The sequence below is a fragment of the Oreochromis aureus genome, linkage group 19, assembly GCF_013358895.1.
Source record: "Oreochromis aureus strain Israel breed Guangdong linkage group 19, ZZ_aureus, whole genome shotgun sequence".
Taxonomy (NCBI): domain Eukaryota; kingdom Metazoa; phylum Chordata; class Actinopteri; order Cichliformes; family Cichlidae; genus Oreochromis; species Oreochromis aureus.
The window spans coordinates 17,058,076-17,084,128 of record NC_052960.1 but is presented as its reverse complement, the minus strand read 5'-3'; the positions used below and the strand labels follow the sequence as shown (position 1 = coordinate 17,084,128).

The 26,053-nt window shown below is 39.1% G+C and overlaps 1 protein-coding gene and 1 long non-coding RNA gene across 5 annotated transcripts; one reads left to right on the top strand and one right to left on the bottom strand.

Moving 5' to 3' along the window:
* Positions 1 to 945: 945 nt before the first annotated feature.
* ppp2r5ca (protein phosphatase 2, regulatory subunit B', gamma a) lies at positions 946 to 25,500 on the top strand. 4 transcript variants are annotated; one of them, XM_039603336.1, is made up of 16 exons: positions 946 to 1,215; positions 1,325 to 1,390; positions 2,361 to 2,511; positions 13,708 to 13,907; positions 16,637 to 16,747; positions 16,865 to 16,957; positions 17,106 to 17,236; positions 17,321 to 17,380; positions 17,592 to 17,700; positions 17,924 to 17,977; positions 18,160 to 18,330; positions 18,432 to 18,559; positions 18,938 to 19,039; positions 19,206 to 19,278; positions 20,762 to 20,878; positions 22,974 to 25,500. In XM_039603336.1, the coding sequence occupies exons 1-16, from the start codon at positions 1,060 to 1,062 to the stop codon at positions 23,106 to 23,108; spliced, it is 1,857 nt and encodes a 618-aa protein (XP_039459270.1). In that variant the 5' UTR covers positions 946 to 1,059; the 3' UTR covers positions 23,109 to 25,500. The 4 variants fall into 4 exon arrangements, with proteins under 4 accessions (XP_039459270.1, XP_031614072.1, XP_031614074.1 ...); XM_031758212.2 differs by lacking the exons at positions 946 to 1,215; positions 1,325 to 1,390; positions 2,361 to 2,511 and adding an exon at positions 8,194 to 8,413; XM_031758214.2 differs by lacking the exons at positions 946 to 1,215; positions 1,325 to 1,390; positions 2,361 to 2,511 and adding an exon at positions 8,194 to 8,413 and having other exon boundaries at positions 20,797 to 20,878; positions 22,974 to 23,109.
* Positions 7,542 to 8,224, bottom strand: LOC120434856. The gene is made up of 2 exons (XR_005609395.1): positions 8,090 to 8,224; positions 7,542 to 7,798 (listed from the first exon to the last, which is right to left on the bottom strand). It is a non-coding gene; the product is annotated as an uncharacterized LOC120434856 (long non-coding RNA).
* Positions 25,501 to 26,053: the final 553 nt, after the last annotated feature.

Here is a 26,053-nt window from a genome sequence, read left to right as displayed (position 1 = left end):
CTAAACCACAAAGCCGCTTTGGGTGGCTTTTTTGACTTCCAATGCAACAATATTCACAGGCTGTGAATTTTTAATAATAATTGTAAAAGTTTATTTATTTTTGACATTTTGTTATTACTCAGTTGGTCTATTGATTCAGAAGCTCAGTTACAATAAAACATAGTGTTCAAACTTTGCATTCATGATTTAAGTGTAAAAAAAAATGGAAAAATACGAGATCTAAAAAAAATAAAGTACTAGTTAGCAAATCCAATTAGTATTTTCTTTCATTTAAATGTGTCACACCTTAAGTCCTGAGGATTTGTAGGAATGATGTTGCATTGTGGGCATAAATTGAAGAAACAAGTGTGCTTAATTTTTTTTTATTTGTTATATGCTGTTTTCCAAAGCAAGCGACTGTACTGACTGGATCCTACAGCAACTTTAGCCAGCTGACTTATAGTTATAATTTATAGCCAATAATGTTAATTATTATGTATGCTTAAAAAAACACAGAATACGAGCCTGCAGGAGGAAATTAAGTCGATAAACAGATACTAAAAACTGTTGAGCCCAATTCCTCTCCAGTCTGAGGGGAAAAGTTAGGAGTCCAGTCCCCCTCTGGCGGTCATATTTGCAAAATATCTGTTGTTACATAACTTTTAAAAGTTGTCAAAGCCTCAACTAAGTGGGTGCCTTGCAGGCCATCCCGGGACACTGACAGAGCATGACTGCCCCCGTTTAGGAGATGGTTGAACTGGTCACACACACACACACACACACACACACACACACACACACACACACACACACACACACACACACAGAGAGAGAGCTACCTCCGGTTTTCCATGTACAACCCTGCCCTCTTGTGGCGGTAGTCCACGTTTACAAGCGACACCGGAGACACATCACTCGTTCAGGGCTGGAAAGTGCAGCTATGGCCAGAGTAAGTTGGGTGTTGACAGCGGACATAGACTGTATTTGTTTCAGTTGTTAACTACATCTCTACAAAGGGTGAGTAGTGCTGTGCAGCCGCCGTACAAATAGGATGACTGCTTGCGGCTCCGACTTAGTCACATGGTGTTTGAATTGTCAGTCGTGGAAGCCTCATTATTAGTGTATACGAGCAGACGTGTTTTAACCAGGAGCCTGCTGTCAGTGTGTGGCCACACTTTCACTGCTGACACTGGGGATTCCCATGTCAGTATGCCTCACAAGAGCAAAAAAGAAAAGGTAAAGTGGACTTGGATAGGAATACTGAATATTTGTATTCATGTATCTGTTTATTTATTTCTTCTTCTTTTTTCTTTTTTTTTTATTAATTCCCGTGCTCACTCTTTAGGACTCCTCCAAATCTGGAAGATCTAAGAAATCTGGGAGTAAAAATGGGCCTGCAGGTGACCAAGACGTAAGTATTTTTAAACTTCTCACTGTCCAGCGAGGACCTGCATTGAACTATAAGTACTAAAGTTAAGGTTACTGAGCATTTGTTACTACGTGGATCTAATGTCTGTAGGCCAAAACTTTTATTTTTTCTGACACTTTTACTTATTGTTTATTTATGCAATTCTTTGTATTTATTGTGTTTAAATGCTTTACCAGCATTAATAGGTGAAAGAGAGGAGATCTGCAAGCATGTTCCACTTCGGGATTAATAAAGTATTTCTGATTCTGATTCTGTTGATTTATGAGTTTTCAGACTTCATGCATATCATATGCATCATGAGCACATATTATAACGCTACCTCGACTATTTCTGCTTTTACTGCTTTCTGTGAGCATTGCACTTTTGTTCTTCAAGTATAATGGCTTTTTGTCCTCAAATTCAGGCAAACCTACTCATGTGACCTGTGGCATGATCTTATGACTTTATTTTCTTTGGAAAATGCTTGCATTCAAGCCCTATTTTTACCCCCACTGTGCCCTGTTTGACATCTGCATGTAATACCAGCCATTGTCGTGGCTATTTTTGTCTTTGTCATTTGTACATCGGTGATGTTGAGTGGAGTTTGGAAAAGATCTGATTGATTGACTCCTGGACCTGCTGTGTGTTCCCATTGACAGCTGTATCCTTTCCATCTGTGTTCAATTATTCTATCCACTGAGGTCCATCACAATCTCTGTCAGGAGATGCAGTACAGCACACCGCCGGCTGTGATCAGGTTGCTTAATTGAGAATCGCCCGATCTGATTCAGAAAGGAACTTGAGCCTTAACTGCAACACCCTCGCCCCTTCTGCTCCCCCTCCTCCTCCCTTGGACTCTGCAGTGACACTTGAGAAAAATAATTCCTGTGCCATTTCCTTTGGGGCAGGAACTACCTTGCCCTACCTTGCTCTAGTAACAAGAGCCCTTCCTCTGTGACTCTTGTTTCTGCAGGGCTCCAACAAGAAAGTGCCTCCTGCAACTCAGCTGATGAGGGTAAAGCAGCCAGGGTCACAATCGGCCGTCAAGAGGGAGAAGAGATTCAGCACTTCCTCTTTCCCCCTCAGTGCTAACAGAGAACTACAGAAGCTACCCGAGCTAGCCGGTATGCCTCCTTCAGTATACAGTATCCCAAAAAGGAGCTGTCTTTCTTTTCTTCTTGTCTTCTACAAATGCAGCTCAACTACAGTTCCCTTATATGCAGAGATAAGCTACACTTCTTCTGGAAAACACAAGCTGACCTTTATCTTAGATTGCACGTTTGGCCATTATGGATGAAGGGAATCATATTAACAATTCATAGCCTTGGTGGATCCTCATAACCATCTTTTTAACCTTGAGGTCTCACTACATAATTTATATCTAAGCAGACTGCCCATCAGCTTTATCTGTAATGCAAATGATGTGCAATCAGCTGTATCTGCAATCGTACCTGGAAGAAGCAGGTATTACCCACCGTGGAGGGCTCATGTAAGATAACACTGAACGAATGGACTGAAAGAATCCTTGAATCTGGGCCACTGGATAACAGTAAAAAAAAAAAAAAACTCCAAATCAAACATTAAACGTAAGCTTGAGCATGGCCCGTAACGTTAATCATGTCAGATAAACAATGTTGCATAAGCTAATGTTATAACACAGCCTGGCCAAGCCATGTGGATAACTGCAATGGGAGATTTGTACTTGTCTCAGTGTCAGTTTAGTATTAATATTAAACAAACCAGCAAACAAACACCTGTAATTATAGCAACTATGTCCCACTGTCAGTTTGTCAATTTACAGTATTGACTGATTCAGTTGGTACATACTGCACGGATGCTGACTCTGAGTTAGGTTGAGGTTTGAACATTTGCATCAATCTTTCATGGCTTCTTTCTTTACACCCCACATTACAGACAGGATTTGGCCTAAGTGGTTTCCTGTAAACTATACCCAGCTATGCTTTGTTCTCATACCTGGATGAGGTGGGTGACACTACAAAGGAACAATAGAGGCGTGCAGCACAGACAGCTTGTGAGGTGGAGTGAGACACGCACACGGTTGGCAGAGTGTGGCAGTTTGTCTAATGATAATTTGAAAAGTAATAATTAGCTTGGTGTTTCTGTTACCGAATGTTCTCTTGAACCCTGCAGTGAGGTGATCTGATGGCTGCAAATCAATAAAGCTGTCTGATGACTGTGAAAATTACATAAGTCATATTAACAGCACTGGATACATGTTGGACATGTATTGGGAGTTTTTTAATAATAATAATAATAATAATAATAATAGAAGAAGAAGAAGACTACATTTAATGGGCTTATACAATTAAAACAGCAAACCTGAAACATACCATAACAGAGTGTAGCTTAGCAGTTAGTTAAAAGTAGTATTTAAAGTTGTATCATAAAATAAATAAAATAAAACAAAGAGAATATGGCTATGGCTTCAATCAAAGTGAATAAACTTGTTTAAAAAGTTTGAAGAGCAGTCTTAAATTATATCAATGAGTCCAGTGCATGAATGTGAGGAGGTACAGAGTTCCACATGTAGCTTAAAGAAATGGCCCGAACACCCACGTTTCTGAGATTTAATGAGAGTTCTTGCAAATAAACCTGCTGATGAAGACCAGATCAGTGAGATATGCAGGGCAGAGACTGAAGAGCTTTAAATGTTAACATGAATATTAATGGAAATGCTAAAACATATATGTACATGTTACACCCTGACTTACATGAACTCGATTGTGATTATTGTTGTTCACATTTTCATTGCAGATTTTTTAAACCAAGTTATTAATCAATGACTGAAAAAAATAAGTGAGTACCACCCACACACTTTATTAGTTACTGACTTACTCTGAGCAGCAGCTCACTGTGAAGGTCTTTCATTAGGACAACGTGCAGGAGCTTAGCCGAGGTTAGGTTAAAATTCTTCACTCTTATTGGAAAGTATTTAAATGTTTTCTTCTATATTAATATATCATGAGATATGCCCCAAGAGTACACTGAGTCCCAATACTCACAGTAATCAAATACATAAAAATAGACACTACTTTTGTCCTCTGTGTATATGCTTTTGATAGTAATGAAAAGTAAAACTTGTTACAAGTGTACAAAGGTCATGCATGTGTTAGATCTGCTGCATATATGAAACTTTTTATCTGTTTCTTTCTTACATGGAGCGCGACCGTGGGTTCACATGGTCTCATTTGGTGCGATGGACAAAATCTTGTCAGTAGGACAACGTTGCATGTTTAATGAAGGCGAGTAAACAGCAAGTTGCACCAGGTGTTAGTAAAACATTTAGTAGTAGCTTTGTGTTTCAGAAGGCTCTTGCACAGATGGCCCAGTCTGTGCTGCCACCTTTTGACTGAAAATGGAAGAGCTGTTATTTTGGGAGCTGTAATGTTGAGATTTTTCATTGAATTCTAATCTCAATAATCTCAAGCCTTACTGCCCTATGGCTGACTGTATATTGAGAATAAGACAAGTAGCATTATTTAAATAGATTTCTTTTTCAACAAATTAATTACTTTTTGTATGATTTCCCTGGACATGTGACTCTAAATAGGTATAAATAGTATATCTGTTGAGTAAAAGACAGTTTGTGTATGTATGGCACCAAGTGCAACAGTATGGCTTATTATTGTATTTTCAACACTTTCGTACAACAGTGGAGGCCTTAGGGGAGAGACATAATGTATAATTGACCACTCAGACGTGTCAATAGGATAAATTGTGCTGTGGGTTTTGAGTGGGACTTTTTAACAGTGAACTAATATGCTAGATGTCAGAAACCAGAAGTATTTCTCATAGAGTAACAGTGGTATTTGAAGCTTTTGAGTATGTCCAATTTGTAGGAAGTAAGTGGCAGCTTTCAGTAAATACTGGTTCCCGTTGTCATGGCTGTGGAATGTAATGGCACCTCTTGGAGAGGCTTTGGCCCCTGAGAAAGAGAACAACAAGAATAAGAACTGCGATACACTTGGCCTTCCTCTCCTCTGCCTTTGCTTTAATTACTTAATATGTTCCTCTGTGTCACTGGGTGCTTCTTTTCAATGACTTTTAATTCACACTGTAATGAGGTGCAGAGAACCCAAAGTAAACTTACTGTTGTACCTGCTAATGCAGAAATTACTTGCCAAGAGAAATTTTTACCAATTAAAATAATGAAGACATTTATTTTTCTGTTATAAGTGAAGCAATATACAGTGTTGTGCAAAGGTCTTGAGGCATATATTTTGCTAGGAAAATGAGAAATAGGTGTAGCGATTGATTGAAACGTGCAAAAATACATGGAATTTCAGTACATAAGGCAAAAATAGAGTTTGTACAATTCTAATAAGCTTGAAAGTCAATATTTGGTGTGACCACCTTTATTCTTCAACACAGCCTGAACTCTCTTAGGCAGCTTTCTTGTCATTTCTTAAAGTAGTCTTCAGGAATTGTTCTGCAGGCTTCTTGAAGGACGTTCAAAGCTCTTCTTTGAATGTTGGCTGCCTTTTGTTCTCTTCTCTGCCAAGATGATCCCACACTGCTTCATTAATGTTAAGGTTCAGGCTCTGAGGAGGACAGCTCATGACTGATAATGTACCATTGTGTGTTTTTTCTATCCAGGTATGCTTGTACTGCACTGAGAGTGTGTTTGTCAGATTACGAAAATTGGACTGTTGCCACTCAGATGCTTCCAACATAGCCCCAAACCATGACAGGGCCTGAATGCATACTAACAATAATTTGAACCAAAAATGTCAAATTTCATCACTTCATCAGACATGTTGCCACTAAATTTGAGTCCAGTTCTTGTGTAATTTGGTGCCTTTTCTCCTTGTTCTTTTCCTTAAGAATGGCTTATTGACAGCCACCCTTCCACTGGGACCATTTCTGATCAAGCTTTAGAGAACAGTAAATGGATCAACTAAAGAACCAGATGCATTTACGGCGTCTTCTGTCAGGTCTTTGCTTCATCTACTGTAGACAATTTTTACCCTGTCATTTTGCTTCTGTGATCCATTTATTCAGTTTCCTCAAATGTTTTAAGGACACATTGCACAGCCTTGGGAGATATGCCAAGGCAGGGTGTTTTGCTAAGTTGTGTTATGTGTGGGCACAACTCTTTTTCATCCCTTGCGTTAGGGGCCTTTTTATGCTTGAATGATTCATAGGTCAATGCTAAGTGGCTTAGTGAAAAAACATGACCATTCCTTTGAAAATGGTCCTTTGAAAAAACTTTGAAAGACCTTCAAAATGCCTGAAGAACTATTTTTCAAGACCACTATAAAAATAACAAAGTGTGTCTCCTTGGAAGCAAAATATACATGTCTTTTAAATAAAACATTTTTTGTGCAACACATTTTCTTTAGAGTTAATGCATTTTCTTCTGTGTTTGCTTAATTGTGATTTGTAAATTATTTGAACGTATCCAACATTTTTTAAGTGGAATCAGGATGGGGCGAACACTGACTAATAAGAGACTCAGGATAGCTGGAACATACTGTACATCTTGGCCTTTTTGTTGGACTCTTCATTAAATTCCAATTAATTGTCTGACTGTGTCCATTGTTGCAACACAGCACAGTCCCTTTGTTTTGAAATGACTGTGAAAATGGCTTTGTGAAGCCCTTTCTGTTATGAAAAGCCTGGTCTGTCTTGTGGTGTGAATGTGGTTTCACTGTGTCCTCTGATAAATCACATGAAAAGCAGGACAGCCTCTTCATTATGTAAAGATGAAATGCAGATTAATCATTCAGTGTCTTCAAGAATTACTTGTGCTGGAGTAAACATTCCCAAAGTAATTATTCACAAACAAAAACATTTGTCACGTTATTAACAGTAACTGAAGAAATAAGCATAGCCGAATACTACATTTTACAGATTAATGTAGGACATGGCATACTCAGATATGTAGTATTTGTCTCATATTTCTAATTAACTTTAACATTTGTCTGATCAGGTAAACTGTGAGACAGGAAACCACTGCTGTTTGGAGTTTCTATTCTGTGTCTCTATGCATTTAATTTTCTGTGTTCTCGCTTTCATTTCCTGCTTACAGCTAATTGTACTAAGAATGCCGGCATCACTCACAACATAATGCAGTATGTCCTGCCATTGCTCAGAACAGTGTGCGATTCATAAGGCACTTTCACAAAGTATGTCAGGCACCAACTAAATTTTATTGCAGCTTCATTTTATTTATATTTATTTAATTTCACATTGTTTTACATGCTAGAAATGGGTCTTTCATCTTGTATGCAGTGCCTCCACTGGCTCTCTGTGGCTCTTCTTGCTGGAGACCACTGTTGTTTCAACCCTGAGCCGTCCAGGTCTCAGTTCTCATGTGGTTTCCGCTTGTCTGTGTTGCTCATTGAATCCAGAGACTTTAGCCCCCATCTGACCCTCTTCTCCAGCTCCCTTTGATAAAGAACCAAGGAGAAATGACAGGAGGAAACAATGAAAGACTTTGAAGATTGAGCCAGGGCCTCTCTCTCTCTCAGAGTAAGTTATTTCCAGCTGCTTATCCTAAGTCAGATTATGCCGAGCCCCCTGCTAATGGCTGAACTGTAGAAAAGATTCAAGTCAATCTGATCTAAGATCTGTAGCAGGGCCTGCCTTGCAGAGCGTCACAGGAGACCAGTGAGTGGAAAGGAGGAGCAAAACCAAAACCAAAAAAAAAAAAAAAAAAAAATCCGACGTATGACCCACCTCCTATGCAAGCTCTCATCCAATCATCTCCCTTCTCTCGCAGCAGTCCTCGTCTCGATTGATCCAGAGCAACATGGGCTCAGCCAATCAGCTGGCCCCTTCGCGGTTTACGTCACTAACTAGCCAGTTCCCTCCAGCGGCACAGAGCTTCATTTTCTGATCTGCTTTTGTGCTAAAATGGAGGCTGGCCTCTCGCCCTGAGTGGAATCGCCTTCCTGGTTGAGGTTTAGATGTTGACATGCAATAAATCTGGAGACAGGATGGTTGTGGATGCACCCAATTCCAATGGGCCGTTTCAGCCGGTGGCTCTTGTGCACTTCAGAGGTATGTAAGGAGAAATTATTCTTCCTGTATTGTCCTATGGAAATTAAGAAGAGCGAGAGAGAGATGTGTGTTGCTGCGCTCCTGTTCCCCTTCACTGGCTTGGCTAGTCAGCCGTTTAGTGTACGCTTATTGCGTCTTAGTTTTAGAAAGCGAGCGGTTTTATCGGAGAAGCAGTCGTTGCTTTTTAATGTTTCGGTGGTTAGCCGTGAGATCCGGGAGCTACATAAAAAATCTGGTTTTAGTAGCTAGCTGCCCATCCCCCCGCCAAGCTAGTGATGTCAAAGGAAGTGAGGTCATAGCCTAGGGAAGGGTCTCTTCTTTAGTTTTTCTTGTGTTTGGATGTAATTGTGTATTTCTGGGTTTGTTGTGCAGCTGGAAATCGCTGTCCGTAAGGAAGAGCTAAGTGGAAGTCATCTATTGTCTGATGGCTTCACCTTCTCGGTGACTCTTAACTGGCCTAGTGTATTTTTGTCATCTTATAGTGAGTGGGCTATAGGCAGCCACTGCTCTGCAGCAGCCTGCAACCCCTTTCTCCAGCTCCCCCACCCTTTTCCCTTGTTACCGGCTTGCCAGTGGCATGCTTGAAGGCAACCTTTTGCTCAAAACAAGAAATTCAAAGCAGAAGGCATCTCACGGGTGCACGTCTTGTAAGCAAAACACTGTAACTCAGCCATTTTTGTCAGAGCATAGCAGCAATATTTTAGGATTACAACATCGGACTCTGCCTCTTAATGCCTGTACAATGTACTCAGTCATGTCTGAAAGGGCCAGCCTGTTACCACTGTACTCCGGGTGCAGCCCAGCGTTAGATGAAGCCTTAGGCAATTATTGATTACTCTCTATTGAGCCACAGAGGCAAATGCCTTGAATGACAACAGTGTTGTGGTACAATCGGGCTCTCTTTCTCATTCTGTTTCCTCTCTTTGTGAGTCCGTCGTTCCAGCCGTGTTCAGATCAAACATCTCTTATCCCAGCCTTTGCAAATTAAATCCTGATCCAGCTGAAACTGATAGCCATTCATGCTTGGCATATGAATGAATCAGGCTAATTGCTGTGTTTCAATTCAGTTCTTCCTCTTGCATTTTTTTGTGACACACTTATTCTGTTACTAAACAAAAAAGGTATGTACACTTGCATAGGTGTGTAAATGCATACCGGAATATGGTGACTCATCTCGGGGATAGACTTGAAGACGTGCATCTATGTTTGCTTAGTCTTAGGAGATTAACTGAGCCTTCCACGCACTACACTACAAGTATTGTTAGCAGAGCAAATGCATTCACACTATACTCGTTTGACACAGTTAGCTGAACAGTGGTAAATTAGGCACTCCACCGATACTTTGACAGAAATGTGGGTTTATGTACTTAGTTTGTGAAAAATAAGCCCAAAGTAAACAAATGAAATGTGTGGTGATACATTTTGTCTCCCAAATATTCTGAAAACATGAACAATGGGCTCGATCCAAAGCTAAGTTTATATGTGAAACTTTATTTGCCTCCTTGTCTGTTTCGTCAGACATTATTTAAACAGCAAGCACTGAGACGCACTCCTCGCCATTATTAGTCACAGTGGAAGCTCCAGCTATAAATGTGGCTCAAGGGCGTCAATGATGCATATCTTTTAACTGTTGCCAAACAATAAAAGGGACCTTCATCCGGGTGCTGCACTTGACAGCATCTATATCATGGATGTATTTTTAGGTGTTGCCTACAGCCCATTCAAATTTGTTGAAATGGCAGAAAGTGGCCAAACTGGCTCCTCCTACACTGTCAAACCTATGACACAGTTTCTTTCTTTGGTGCTGTAAATAGTAATTGGTCAGTGTTTACATTGATCATATCGTACCGTCAATAAGGCAGATTGCCAAACCCGTCCCGGCTTCAGACCAGCAGCTGTTCATTTGACCCATTTACAGAGGAAACCGTATTGACTATGGTTCCAATGTGACTCCCACTTATTTATTATCTAGGATTGAATAGAGGGGTATTAAGATAAATCTTTCTCTGTTCTCCACAAGACATGATGCTTGGGCTTGTGTGTTCATGCACATGCTTCTTCCCACCTAAGGCTTCTATGAGTTATATTAATAGAAGTCACACTATGGTTAACATCATTTTTGAGACCACAACACTGGGCCTTTTTATGTGTTACACAACAACGTGGTTTGTACATTAGGAGTGCACAGAAACTTTACAGCGTAGACAGGCTTATGTAATAAGAGTGCCACAAGCCTGGCATGGTCAAGGATGCAATGCATGGCAACTGATCCCAGGACAGCTTCGTGTCCTGCAGGTCCAATTACCAAATATGTTACAACACAGTTCTTATAGGCTATAGATAGGAATGGTTCACTTAAGGACTTTGGTGCTTAAAAAGATAATAAATGTTAATTTAAGCCTTCTTAGAGTTCCACTTATCTCAGATTGGGAGTTTAAAATGCTGCTCCTCAAGTTTAGTCTACAGGCCTTTTTCTAAAAAAAAACGCTGTGTCAATTTTGGGAAATGGTTCTCACCTGCTTTTGACGGGATAATGAAAAAAGATATATGTCTTGGATGAAGCTCTGTCTCACTCCTTGTGTTTTCCATCGACAGCCCCATCGACTGTCAAATCGTTATGGAAGTGGCTGATAATGGCTGTGCACACACTTGCCCTCTCCTCTGGAATTCCCAATCTGTTACTGTCATCAAGATAAATTGGCCAACTTGAAACTGACACTGCAGAAGTGTGTGTGTGTATTTGTGAGTGTCCGAGCCAAGTCTCCATTATGTCTGAATAGGAGATCTCTCTTCTTACCTAGAATCTGCCTGTTTGCAAGAATGTGACACACACAGGCTTTGTGTGCGCGCGTGCATGTGCACCATCCTCTATAGTGTGCTGTTGACTTTGTCGCTCTTTGTGTAGGTTCAGTAGAAGTAGGGCAGGGCTGAATATGTTTAGCTGTTTCCTCATAAGTGTCTATCAAGTCGCAATGATTGCCTACTTGTTTGTTTATTTGCTAATTAATTGAATTTTAATTAAAACAAGATGGAAAAACATAATGAGACTAGATGGAATTAATTAATCTCAGAATAATATGATTATATGTTGATTTCAAGTAACCAGTTTGCAGTGCTCAGTTTAGTGTTATCAGCTGGTTGCTGGTTGGTGCATATGCACACCTTTTTCTCATTTTAGTCCTCTGCTAAATTCATAAATCATAATTTGCCTCACAACCTAATTTGCTTATCTCAGTAATTGTAAGCTCTAAGCCCACAAGTTGCAGTACACTCATGGAAGACAAATGGGATACCCTCCCCCCCCACCAACCCCTCGAGTGTTTGCTGTGCATATATATGATGTACCTCTAGTCACCCATAGCATCATCAGCCTCCTCCAGTGCAGGCTGCATCCAAGTCTAAGTGCCAGTGCTCAGTAAAGGCTTCACCTTTACTGATTAGTAACTATGTGGCACAGGGGCAGTTTTGCTGCGCTGGAGTGATTGTTATTTAGTTTTTTCTGGCTTGTCAGCATAGATGGTGTATTTTGGGGGTATTTTGAGGGTGCATTTTTATGTTTGTTGAAAAAGTTGCACACTTAAATAATGTTAAGTCACATTTATGAATCCCTGACTTCTTGTTCAAGTTCACTTCAACAACAACATTGAACCTATCATGTTTCTGATGATCAGGAAAAAAAGAGCTCCAGAAACAACCACACAAGCAGAGAAGGAATACGAAAACACCACATAGAAAAGACAGATTAGGCATCTTGGGTTTGAACAGAGGACTCTGTTACTGCAAGTTGCTCATCATGTATATGAATTAGACTGCATTAAACTTCATACTCAAAAAATACTGTTTGTGATGCCACATAGGGTTACAAAAAAAGACCAAATTAAGAGGCAACATTTAAAAAAAAAAAAAAAAGGAGGACTTTTTGAAGCTTCAGTCTGGGATGTTATGGGAAACAGACCACATTTTAGACAAATAGATATTTTTTTGCTGTTATTCAACATTTATTTATTAGTGTTGCACATAGGCAGCAAACATCAGTGCTGGCCAACTTCAACAGTAATAAAAGATCACTTTATTATTAGCCATAGCCACTAGTCGCTACCTTAATGATAGAGACAGCTCATGTGAGTAATAGTTAAATGGCTAATTTTAATTTATGCACCACCTAGGTAATGTTTAGTATTTTATTGTTGTTGAAAAGGAAGCTTTACTGACCTCTCATTCTTTTAGAGCCCAGACTGTCGGTCTTTAAGATGCTTCAATCAGTTGTGCAAATATTGACATGTTCAGCTGCTAGTGGGGGGGCGGAGCTTTGTGCCTCCCTGTCTGTAGCATTGCTGTATGTCAGCTGGAGGCCGCAAAGATGCCACTATTGGCATCAGTAAGGTTGCAAATGAATACCTTACCACTTTAAGTTTTAGTAACTAGGTATATTTATTTTTTTCTTGTTTTTTCAGTGTTTTGCTACTGTAGATGCCTACAATATTTAAAAAAAATGCAGTTCTGTTTTCAGAATTTTGGTCTTCATTTATAGTTTTTAGATAAGCAGCTGGTTTTCTGTTGGCATTGGGGTTTTGTGAAGACTTTTCTTCAGTTCTGATTTTCAAAGGTAACATTAAACCTCATAAAAGAGGGAGAGAAACGGGCTACATCAAAGTTGTGTCAAGTAACTACATAATTATGGTGTCACTATGTGTTATTACTGCACCCCATGAGCAGGTAGCACTGAAAATGGTTATTTCCTCCTTGGGTTTTCATGTGTGAAGTGTGCACTTTGGCAAAGATTGTTTGTTTGTAAGCCTGTGCTCTTGAGCTCAGTTGGAATCAAAGCAAAACAGAGAGTCTTCAAACCACCATGGACAAATGTAATGACTAGCTAAGGTTCCTTTAGACATCTCTCAGTGTGTGTGAAATGGTTAGTGTGACCGTTCACCTAGTTCCCAAATCCTTCTCCCTCTATCCTCCATCCTGTCTTTTCTGCTCTGCTCTGTTAGCCTAACCATCTTAGTCTTTCTCTCAGTGCCCTCAGTCTTCGTGACTCATTTGCTACTCTTCACTTTGTTGCCATTTTACATGTTGCAGTTTTAGCTGTCATCCTTGACAGATAAACCACCCCCCTTTCTTTCTCTTGTGACCCCCTCGCTCACCCTCATACGGCTCCTTTCTTCTATATTCTCAACCACTTTATTTCATCACCACTGTTCAGCCTTCAACACTCTTTCAGTTGTCCCAAGACTCTTCTCCCTCCGCCTTTTCTTCACCCACCTAATTTTTTCCCCCTCTCCATCTTTCTTTAGATGTGGCCCCTGCGGAACAGGAGAAGCTCTTCATCCAGAAGCTGCGACAGTGCTGCGTTCTTTTTGACTTCCTGTCTGACCCACTGAGTGACCTGAAATGGAAGGAAGTGAAGCGGGCGGCTCTAAGCGAAATGGTGGAGTACATTACCCACAACAGGAACGTCATCACAGAGCCCATCTACCCGGAGGTGGTTCACATGGTCAGTAGAGCTGAAGGGAGTTACGTTTGTCCTTAATGCTAAAGATGAGGTAGAAACTTGGGCTAAGAATATTGATAAGTTGTTGCACGACAGAGGCAATTTGAGAGAACTGAGCATGGATTGCCCAGCAGAACAATGTCTCTGCTAATGTTTCCAATAAGATTTCAGTGGAGTGTTTGTGTTGTACATCATGGTTGGCTTGCTTCAGGTGTCATTCAGATCCCCCATTTATCCTTTTTTTTTTTTTTTTTTTTTCCCATTCATTCGAGTTTCACATATTTTTTTTACTGAGGCTTCTTTCAGTATTTATTTTTCCAGACAGGAAACTGAAAGGTTTTTTTTGTTTTGTTTTGTTTTTTACCAATGACTAAGGAAAAACGAGCAATATGAGGCTTTTTAACCCTATCAAATATATATAAAGAAAGCATCCGAAGTTGAAGGCGTAAGTTTGAGTTTTTGCTTTCTTCTAGCATTAACTTTGCATTACTGATGTGTAAGCCCTTTCTAAACAAGAAAATCTCTTCTTGTCACTTGTATGACTTTTTTTTCTAAAAGAATGAAGTAGGTTAAAGCCACTGGGAATGGGAGAGAAAAAGTACATGAAAGCTCTTACATTAAAAGGGGTCTTTTCCAGCAGAGGACTTTCTCTTGGCACACACAGGGATGCATTTTATATTTTCAGGAGCTACAGCAGTTTTTTTTGGGAAGTAATGAAAGAATGGTCTTTTCATTTTTTGCGGCAGCAACTTAACCTTTAAAAAATGAATCAAAGTAAAACAAGATTGTTATGACAGGAGGAATTGTGCTAACTAGAGATGCACTAATTGATCAGTAAGTAAGTACCACACATATCCGATTCCATGCTACCACATCCTGAGATTCGCCTGTCTAGAAATGTTATTGCACATCATGCACCACAGACAGCAACTGTTGTCGTTTTGCTTGATAGCATTACGCCAAACACGCAGTCTACATGTTCGTTTACGCAATCCACTTCCTCCTGAAAGCAAAATGTAACATGTACTTGGTTACATTACGGGGTTAATGTATTCACCAGTAATCGGCCATCATTTGTAGCCTTTTCCTTATTTCCACAGATGTGTCAATCTGTATATATATTCAGCGGGTTGGTGGTCTAATGTCTATTTGACTTGCATCAATTTTCAGTTAAATTAACCGTTTATTAGTTCAAATTGTACAATGTGAGAGGTCCGGGCTTTAACTCCCGGACGAGCCCCCAATTACGCTATGGCCCGTCTAGGGGTGGCCAGACCACAACATAAGGCTGTTTCATCCTCAGCTCATCCCAACCAGCAGACCTTTTGTCACTTGCTCAGTGCTGTTCGCCTTACACAGGAGTGTGTAGGGGTGGACTGGCTTTTTGTTTGATTATAGTTTTCTCATGTTTTTCTTAGTTTGGAAGGCAAGTTGCTGTCATTTGGTTTAATAACAAAACTAACAAATCAACAAAATGTAAATAAATAATTATCAAACTTTACCAATTGTGTGATGTGGCTGCTTGGGGTCTGACGAGGATGGATCACTCTTATGTTGTGGTCTGGCCACCCCTAGATGGGCCATAACAATGCTTATTAAGTCCTCATTGTTTGATGTACATGAAAGAGCTGAACATAACATGGAAACACCACTGCCAGCTAGCTCATTTGTCTGAATGAAGGCCCTGTTAACTTGTCGGTGTTTTATGATAAATATGAATTGAAATTAAATTGTTTATGATGGAAACAATATAATTGTGAATTATTGTATCCAGTTGCATTCATCTGTTCACGTCAACAATAAAGCATTTAACTCGGTTAAATGGAGCATAAAAACAAAACAGAATATTTGAGTTTTATGCCGGCTTGTTGTTTGAGGGAATAAAGCTCAGTTGTTTCATGAGTTACCTGAAACTATCAGTCTTTACGAGAGAAGACGGCTGATAAGTTTTTTTCGTAGTTGTGTAGCAGTTGTGTTTGTGTTTCTATATTATTAACCAGCACACAACGTAACCTTTAAATTGCGTATTTTTATAGCTTTGTTCCCATTTTGAAAAGATTACCTGTAATGATCAGAAATGCATATAGAGGTTGAACAAAATGCAGACTGTACAATTGTTACATAAAATGCAGTGTCCTATTTTTATTTGTGGCTTTCGCTCTTTTTTTTTTTCTTTCTTTTTTTTCCTCTTCTTTTTTTCTCTTTTTCATTCTAAAATGAAGAAAATGCCCTTGGTTATTGGTTGAAGTGCAGCACAGCACAGCGCAGACAGTCTATCTACCTTGTAAGCCTGTCTTTTCAAACAAGGCACTCAGTGTTTTAGTAGGCCACCTGCACTGTCCCATGATCTGCCTTGTGGGGAAGAAGCCCACAGGGGAGTCAGTTGACACTGTGAGAGACCAGAAACACAAGATACTTGGATTATTGTGGGCTAAACCCTTGGAGCCCAATTACAAGGACAAAGCTACCATTACCCTAGAAAGAAAACATATTTTATGGTCAATCAGTCTTTTTTTCTTTTTTGTTTATTTGAAATATCTTTTATAACTATGTTTAGTTTAACGGTGGACAATATTTTATTTCAAAAATATCTTTTTTAATATCCTAAAGTCGTAGTTCATATCGCTCCCAAACAAAACAACAAATGGAAGTCTGCTTAAATTGCATGCGGTCATTTACAGTAAACATAAACATTTACAGTAAGCTATCGTTTTCCTTTTTACTTGTTTCAGTTTGCTGTGAATATGTTTCGAACGTTGCCTCCATCATCCAACCCAACTGGAGCAGAGTTTGATCCTGAAGAGGATGAGCCAACACTTGAAGCTGCATGGCCTCACCTCCAGGTTGACATTTTATTCCCTTCGGTTTTCTGCAGTCGAAAAACGTTTATTTCTTACCTAGAAGACACTCGGAGATTGATTAAAATGTGCTTGCATGCATTCTGCTTTTGTCTGTTGCAGCTCGTCTATGAATTTTTCCTTAGGTTTTTAGAATCGCCTGACTTCCAGCCAAACATAGCGAAGAAATACATTGACCAGAAGTTTGTTATGCAGGTAAGAAGAGGGCCTAATATTTTTTTAACGGAACTCTGAAAATCTATTATGTGGGTAAAAATAAATCAAGAAAATGGTAGTAACCAAAAAATTTGAAAAGCAAAATAAATAATAATAATATTAATATTTCACTTTCCATCCGTCAAAGCTCCTAGAACTATTTGACAGTGAGGATCCCAGAGAGAGAGACTTTCTCAAGACCACCCTCCACAGGATCTATGGAAAGTTCCTGGGGCTGAGAGCATACATCAGAAAACAGATCAATAACATTTTTTATAGGTGAGTTCATTTTTGATAAGATAAATGCTCCTTTATCTAGAGTTTGTTTATTGCTACTGAACAAGTCTGAATTTGTTCTTACAGGTTTATCTATGAGACGGAGCACCATAACGGCATAGCTGAACTACTGGAAATACTTGGAAGGTATGGTGCACAAGGACACCTTGTGCTTATTATGAAATCTGAGTTGTTGTTTTTAATTCTTTTTTATTTTAGTACAAAACACATTAAACTAAATGTAAAAGCTTTCTGAATATAAAGGCTATAAGTTCTTCTCAAGCTGTTGCATCATACCAGACAGTGTTTTAGATGTTCTAATGATTCTTTAATGGCTTTTTCTTTTTTTCTTTGACAGCATAATCAATGGATTTGCCTTACCACTAAAAGAAGAGCACAAGATTTTCCTGTTGAAGGTTTTATTGCCTCTGCACAAAGTCAAATCACTCAGTGTCTACCATCCACAGGTAAGCTATACAAGCTTTTTTTTTTAAAATATATATGTATACATATGTTCTTGTTACATGATTTGTGTAGACACTCCTGTTTTCATGAAAGCAGCAGGTCATTCAGTCGCTACATGTCTCAGCCAGTCGTCTCGTGTCTCCTGCTGCGTTTCCTTTTAATTTGCTTGTGCATAGGTTCAGATACTTTGACTGTCCAATGAATGTATTTGTTTGTGAATTGCAGCTGGCCTACTGCGTGGTGCAGTTTTTGGAGAAGGACAGCACTCTAACTGAGCCGGTATGTCTAATAAAAACATGCTAGGGTAGCTGTCATTTAACTTAATGCTGTTTGTCGAAACTTTGTAATTTATGCGCATGTTTGATTTTTACACTGTGACACCTTGTTTTTCATTCAGTGTACTTTCCTTATTTTTAAGCTCAAAGCTGCTGTCTGTTTATTCTTCCTGATTGGTTACTTAGGTGGTAATGGCTCTACTAAAGTACTGGCCAAAGACTCACAGCCCCAAGGAAGTGATGTTCCTCAATGAGCTGGAGGAGATCTTGGATGTTATTGAGCCCTCTGAGTTTGTTAAGGTGCAAGAGCCTCTCTTCAGACAGCTGGCCAAATGTGTTTCAAGCCCCCACTTCCAGGTACCGGATGGATAATCACAATTTTCATAACCCTGCAAAGAAGTGTTTAAGTTGTAGTGGCTGTGTGTCCTAAATACACACTCTGTATATGTTCTCTCTAGGTGGCCGAGAGAGCTCTGTACTACTGGAACAACGAGTACATCATGAGCCTGATCAGCGACAACGCAGCAAAGATTCTGCCAATTATGTTCCCCGCTTTGTACCGCAACTCAAAAACCCACTGGAACAAGTAAGCTGCATCTGGTGTGGAGATGGTTCTGTGTGTACTTTTGAGTACACATAACATCAATCTGACATGATGCCTGGCACAGTAGTTCACATATTTCTCTCAGTTACTTTTCATCTGCTGAACTTTCGTATCTCAACTCTATTCACATCACTCTAGACTCAAATTAAAACTGGCTTAAAGGAGGCGTAATCCCCATACATGTTTGCACTCATTCTGTCAATATGCTTCATTTAATGCCACCTGTTTAAAATGTATGTTTTAAATTTTCAGTCAGTCTGTGGTAATAATTTTAGGTTTGATCCTCCAGGGCAAAAGTGACCTTTACACAAATGCTGCTGCTCTTATTTGACTCTCAATACCTTTTCCTTGTGTTCATAGGACCATCCACGGCCTCATCTACAACGCTCTGAAGCTTTTCATGGAGATGAATCAAAAGCTCTTTGATGATTGCACACAGCAGTACAGGGCTGAGAAAAACAAGTAAGCATCAAAGTCTCATCTTCCTTTCAGTCTTTTAAAGCGATGCTGAAGTGGGGCATAATTACAGTGAGCCTTAATGCTGCAGATGAGTTGTTGTGTTGGATTTCGCATTAATCAGAGGATTGGAACCGATTAGTGACAGGAGGGTTGGTGCTTTGTTAAACAGGGAGAAGGCAAAGTCAAAAGAACGCGAAGAGGCTTGGCTCAAGATTGAGAACCTCGCCAAATCAAATCCACAGGTGAGCAGTGTGTGAAGTTATTTAAACACAATCCCTTCTTAACTGTTTGTGAGTCTGTTTGTGTGTCAAACTATATGATATGCACTCCTGACCCTAACTGTTTGGACAGATAGTCTCTGTGCCGAAGTGCTGCCGGTAAATTGATAAATACTGCATTAAAAACAAATGCTACATATATTCTCCTCATAAAGAACTAAGGCCAGGTTGTTCCAAATGTGGTGGTGATTCTGACACAGCTTGGATATGTGCAGTGAATGGTGCATGGTGAATGCAGATGTATAGAGGTGCAGTGTGTGTGATAGTCGAATTTTCCTTATTCTGCAGGATATACAGAAGCAAGCAGCTAAAGATGATTGCAGTCTGATGAGTCAGTTAAATGGCATCAGTCTGATAGAGGATGGATTCATCAGGAAGGTTTTATAAAAATAATGGTTTTGGGTGAGTGAATGGACTGTCTTAAAGCAGTCAAATACAAAGTTCTTTCTGTTCTAGTGCATACACACTCCAATTAAGCCAATTTATTGGAATTTATTTTGCCATCTGTGATGTCATTACCGAAACACAGAGCCTAAAGGAAAAACTGAAAATGTGCAAAACTGTCCAAATACTTGGGTCCAGGTGTGTTTTCTGCGTGTCCTGTGTGTAAAATTGTGTTGCTGAATTGTAGTTTCCTTTCTGTTCTTTCCTGTTGAGGTTTTGTTTAGTGGTTTTTGTTTAAACCCTAGCTTGGAAATTCATTTTTCCCTAGTATTACCAGTAGTAACAGTGGAAAGATCTTTATGAGGAACAGTGTGTGTATTTGTGGTGAATGGTTGAATTGGGAATTTCTATCCTTCTACAGAGATCTGATAAACTATGGGAGGCATTTGAATTGGGCTAAAAATTTGGTGTTAGAAATCCAAAATCATTTCTTTAAAACTGAAATCATCATAAAGTACGATGATATTTGGTTGCTAGGCGTCATTAAAGGAATATTTCAGCATTCAGATGTAAAGATTGATATCACTCTTATACCTTCAGACTAAACTGGGAACTACAACTAGCATCTGATTAGCTTAGCTTAGCACAAGACTGGCTAGTGGTTTTATGCTAAACTAGTTGCTACAAGCACCTGCTAGTTGTAGCTTATTTACAACATAACCATGAGAGCTGGTATTAATATGAATGAGGATATTTCCATATTTTTCCAAAAGCAAAAACGTAACATTTTCGCCCCAAAGAGCTCAACTTGGCTTCATTGTGGAGGCACAATCAAATATTTAGTTTAGAATTTTTTTTATTTTCTAAGTGTGATACAATATTTTTTTATATTTCCTTAGTAAAAACTCAAATTTCTAAAATCATGACTTAAAATGTTTTCAATCATTTTGATCCCGACACACTCTTCCTTTTTTAAATCATTCACTACCTTTTGGATTAATTCTTCTTTGCATGCAACTGAAAGTCTTTTCTCCATTCTTTTTGTTTCTTTTTTTCATCATAGTTCTCTATCTATGTTCATTCCTCTGACCTCAATAGTCCTGTAGCAATGGAGACGGATGTCCCTTTGATAGAAGATGTTCAGAGGTTAAAAAAGACAGTTGAGGAGGGCGCAACTCAGGTAAACCTGACTTTCTCTCTGTCTATCTTTTTCCCTTAAAATTACCTAATACTTTAAAACTAGCTACAAATGGACGTCATTCATTATTATTGTTATTATTATTATTATTGTTGCAACCCCAATTCCATAAAAGTTGGGAAACTGTAAAATGCAGATAAACCCATATTTTATTTGCGGTAGAGCACAGAAAATATTAAGTATTTACACTCAAGAAATATATAATGTTAAGAAAAAAAGAACTTGTTTTGAATTTGATGGTAGACATCATTCATCTCAGACAGTTGGGAGAGGGCCATGTTTACCACTCTATAGCCCCTCTTTTTTTTTTTTTTTTTTTAAAAAAAACCCCACTGTCTGTAAATGTGTGGAACTGAGGCGACCCCGTTAATGGACTTTCAGGAGAGGAATGTTGTCCCATTCTTGTCTTATAGGATTCTAGCTACTGTCCTGGGTCTTTTTTGTCTTTTCCTTTTTTTGTGTTTGTTTGTCTTTTTGTTTCATGGTGCACCAAATGTTTTCAGTTGGTGAAACGTTTGGACTGCAGGCCAGTTCAGCTTCTACTATGAGCTGGGGTTGTATTAGAATGCAGTATGTGGTTTAGCATCGTCTTGCTGAAATATGCAAGGCCTTTACTGAAAGACATATTTTGAATCTGACCGCATGTTGCTCCTTTAAACATTGAGGTTGCCTTTTCAGATGTGCAAGCTGTTCTCTAAATAGAATTTCACATTTCGATCCGTTTGACCATAGAGCAGTTTTCTGCTTTGGCCCAGAGAAGACCGTAGCATTTCTTCAACATGTTCACATATGGCTTATTCTTTGCATGATAGAGCTTTAATCTGTATTTGCGGCTGGCACGGAGAACTCTGTTCACAGATGGTGAATTGTAGAAGTGTTCCTGAGCTCATGCACTGATTTTCATGGCAGGCCATGTTTGTTTTTAACATAGTGCTGCTTGAGGGGTCAAAAGATCCCAGGCATCCAGTATTGATCTGGACACGTCCCTCGCACACACAGATTTCTCCAAATGCTGTGAATCTTTTGATGATATTATATATTATAGATGATGAGATCTCCAAAGTCTTCAGGACAATTATCCTGAAATTGTTCACAATTTGTAGACGCAGTTTTTTGCAGATGTGCCCATCTTTACTTCTTAAAAAAACCTCTCTCTTAGATGCTCTTTTTATGTCCAGTCATGTTACTGATCTGTTGCCAATTAACCCAATTAGCTGCTAAATGTTCCAAATGTTCCTCCAGCTGTTTCTTTTGAAGTACCACTTAAGTTTGTAGCCTTTTGTTTCGCTCAATCGTGGCTCAAGAGTTGGCAGTTCGTCTTATAATCGGAAGGTTGCCGGTTTGAGCCCCGGCTCGGACAGTCTCAGTCGTTGTGTCCTTGGGCAAGACACGTCACCCGTTGCCTACTGGTGGTGGTCAGAGGGCCCGGTGGCGCCAGTGTCCGGCAGCCTCACCTCTGTCAGTGCGCCCCAGGGCACCTATGGCTACAATGTAGCTTGCCATCACCAGTGTGTGAATGTGTGTGTGAATGGGTGAATGACTGAACGTAGTGTAAAGCGCTTTGGGATCCTTAGGGACTAAGTAAAGCGCTGTACAAATACAGGCTATTTACCATTTTTGAGACGTGTTGCTGACGTCAAATTAAAAATGAGTAATGTTTTTTACTTAACATTATCCTTTTTTTTCCCTTTGATATGCTTTCTATACTCTACTGTGTATAAAATGTGAGATTAGCAACATTACATTGTTTTTATTTACATTTTCCCCAGCGTCCCAACATTTTGGAATCGGGGTATCATTGTTATTAGTAGCTACAATGGACTACTGGAAAACCACTTTTTTGTCTGTGTGTGTCCATGCTTCTTTTTGTGTGTTGTGATGGCAGTTTAGAGTTCAGTATTATGCAAATGACTAAGAACTGTATAAAATATATTGCATTAAACCTTAACTCAGCTATTGTGTAGTTGTAACTTGTTGGATCGTGATATCTGTCACTGTCCTGAAGATTTATTAATAACCCTGAAAATAAAAACGAGCCCAACTTTTCGCCTCTTGTTCTTTTCTGTTATTCGAACAGTTGCAGCATGAGCAGCGGAAAGAGCGACCCATGATGCGACGCAAATCGGAGTTGCCTCAGGATATCTACACCACAAAAGCCTTGGAGTCCCACCGCAGAGCTGAAGACATGTTGACCACCCACGATGGACTCTAGGTCCCACCATCTGCTGGCTCTTGGTTCAACTAACCCTCCTACACTCTACAGCCATGGACATCTTTTATGCCCGGGTGCCAGAGTTACACTGGCGATCCAAGCTGGGCTTTCCATCCCCTCCCGTCAGTTCCCCTCTCCTAGAATATTTAGTTTTCCTTATTCCTGCTGCTCCAGCACAGAAAACCTGTATCCACCTCCCTCAGATTTCTGCTTTCTCAGGTTTTTTTTTTTTTTTTATTTGAAGAGGAGTAGTAGTATATGTGTGTGACTTTTAGACCCGTATTTTCCCGTCATTTTCCTCATTTGTTCACCTTCCATTCTCCTCTCACGTCACAGTGCGCTCACTGTAAATGTGGAACCTGAGAGTACAGACAGCACAACACAGGTTCTTCATTCCTTCTTACAAATGTGTTCACAGTGGATGGATACTGAAAATTAGGAACTGCCTGACTAAACGTCTAAGGATCGTCTCTTGGTCTTTTCTCTGTTTTCTGTCAAAGGGAACAAAAACAGACCCGATTGGTTCAGATAGAAGACGCAACTTTCTGTTACCTGTTGTATGTTTTCTTTATTTTTGCTGTAACACGCATCTTGTCAGTGCCAAGACTGTTGTGTTCTGTTCGATTCATGTTTGTATCCGTGACTTTAACAGGGAGACCTGACGTTGTTTCCAGTCACTGGTGTTTTGGGTTGTTTTTTTTTTATTTGTTGTTGTTGTTGTTTTGGTTTCTTTTTCCACTTAAGACCAAACTGAGGCCTGTCCTTAGCCTTGCAATCTCCAGAAAAGATGGATAGTAAAGACTTAGTTGTCCTGTGGACATCTTGACACTTTTTATTTGTTTTGTGCCATATGCCGTTCTTTTGTATGCTTGCTACCTGACATTCATTGGCAATATTTAAAAAAAACAAAACAAAAAACAGACCATGGTAAAGCCTACAGTTCAAACAATGGTACTGCATGAAAATTGTGTATTTGCTGCCTATGTTGTTGGAATTGGTTGTAGCAAGGTGTTGTAAGCTCTCAGTCACATGTAACAGGTGCCTGCTGACTAGAAATGCAGAGCATGGTGCATTCACGTGATGATGTAAGATAGGGTATAAATATATTTATATAAAATAAATGGGGGAAATGTAAAGGGAATGCAATAGAGGGTGAGTTTTTCTTGTGTTGAATAGAGAGAATTTACACCTGCAAACTCAACTAGTTGGTTTTTAGCATTACTCGGAACATTTGCTCATTATGTTTATTGAATAAGTTGGTTTAATATCCTCCAAGAATTAAATATGGAATTGGTTTATTGTCGAACAGAAGTTATTCCGATTTTTTTGTTTTGATTTTTAAAGCCCGCCCACAAGAGTTACCAAATGTAAAGACGTAGCATGTTTGTTTTGCTACCAGTCCTACTTTCACTTTTCTAGTTTGTAGGTTTTATAAATTGTGTCCTTCTCAGCGAGGAAGATTTTTAAAGTTTAGGAAATATTTTCCAGTCAGTACCATTGTTTAAACCAAGGTCTGCTAGAGGTCTTCATATTTGACGTGTTGTATTTCTTTGTATTGTCTCTGGAGGTTAATAGTGTGGATGTCAGGTTTTGGATTTTTTTTTTTTTTCTCTCTTTCTTTTTTTCCGGCCGTTCGGATTGCTCCGTGCTGAAACACGCCGGCGTGAAACGGCCGCAAAAATACCAGATGCTGAAAATAAACTGACATTGTGACTTGGCTTGTTAACTGTATTAATACTGTATTTGCTTGAATGCAAAAAGATGTAAATTAAAACTACCATGTTAAACATGTACCTTTTACCCTGGAGGAATGCCATTCACCAAACTGATTTCTGTTTATGAAACAGTCCTGCTTGCTGGGAGAGATGTTTTAATGAGTTTGAGTCAGAGGTCGGAGGTTTCCTTTTAGTGCTGAAAAACAAGTCGACCATGATGAGAAGAGATGATTTAAAAACGATTCGGTGGCTTGTTCTCTTTCTGCAGGATCTTCTCAGATCTTTTAATTTTAACATATTATTTCCAAAACATAACTTAAAGTGTCCTTTTTGTATGTGACCTGTACTATATGCTTCATTTAATATTGTATATATGATTTACCTTGTTTCATGTAGTGTTATATATATCTAGATTAATTTTGTACAAATTGTCCCTCTGTACAGAATAAAACATCAATAGCAAGTGAAAGAAGTCAATCTGGCACATACCGTCTTATTGCTCCTCTTTTTGGCTGTACTTTCAGCATCATGAGAATTTAGGAAATGGGTCTTATTTTTATTATTAAAAGTTTCCTCCTCCATTAAATAACTGAAAAATATCCATGCCCATTGTGTGAACCTATCCCTGTCTTTAGTGGTGTAAAAATTCAAATGAATAAAGAGATTATTTGAATATATATTTTCAACCATGCATCCATTCTGACTTTACTATCCAGACGTCTTGAATGAAATACACGTGATATGCACATTTACCACAGCAGCGATGAAGAGTATCGGCTCACAAAAAGCTCAGCATTGATAAATCAGGGTGTTGCGTTATTTATTCTTTTTTTTACAAATTTACAATCATGCATGTAAATCTATACAGATTTTAATAGTGTGCCACACAGGGATACACTTCCAAACACCAGATTCATCAGCTTAAATATCTGTTACTATAAACTGAAATGAGGATAAATCTGAGGTAATACAAAATATAACTAAAGGCACAATTTGGATACATATTGGAACATAATAATATATATTGAATGCTTTTTGGCATAAAAATACATATTTTACATGAATATGTTTGTGTCAAATGGCATATAGCTGGCTTAAATTTTTCTGCATGTTCTATTTAAAAGCAAAAAGGGACAAATAATCACATACAAATAAATGATACAAATCCGTAAGAAACAGAAGTTACAGCCAGCATCAACTTAAAACATCTTGATTAAATTCTAACGTCAA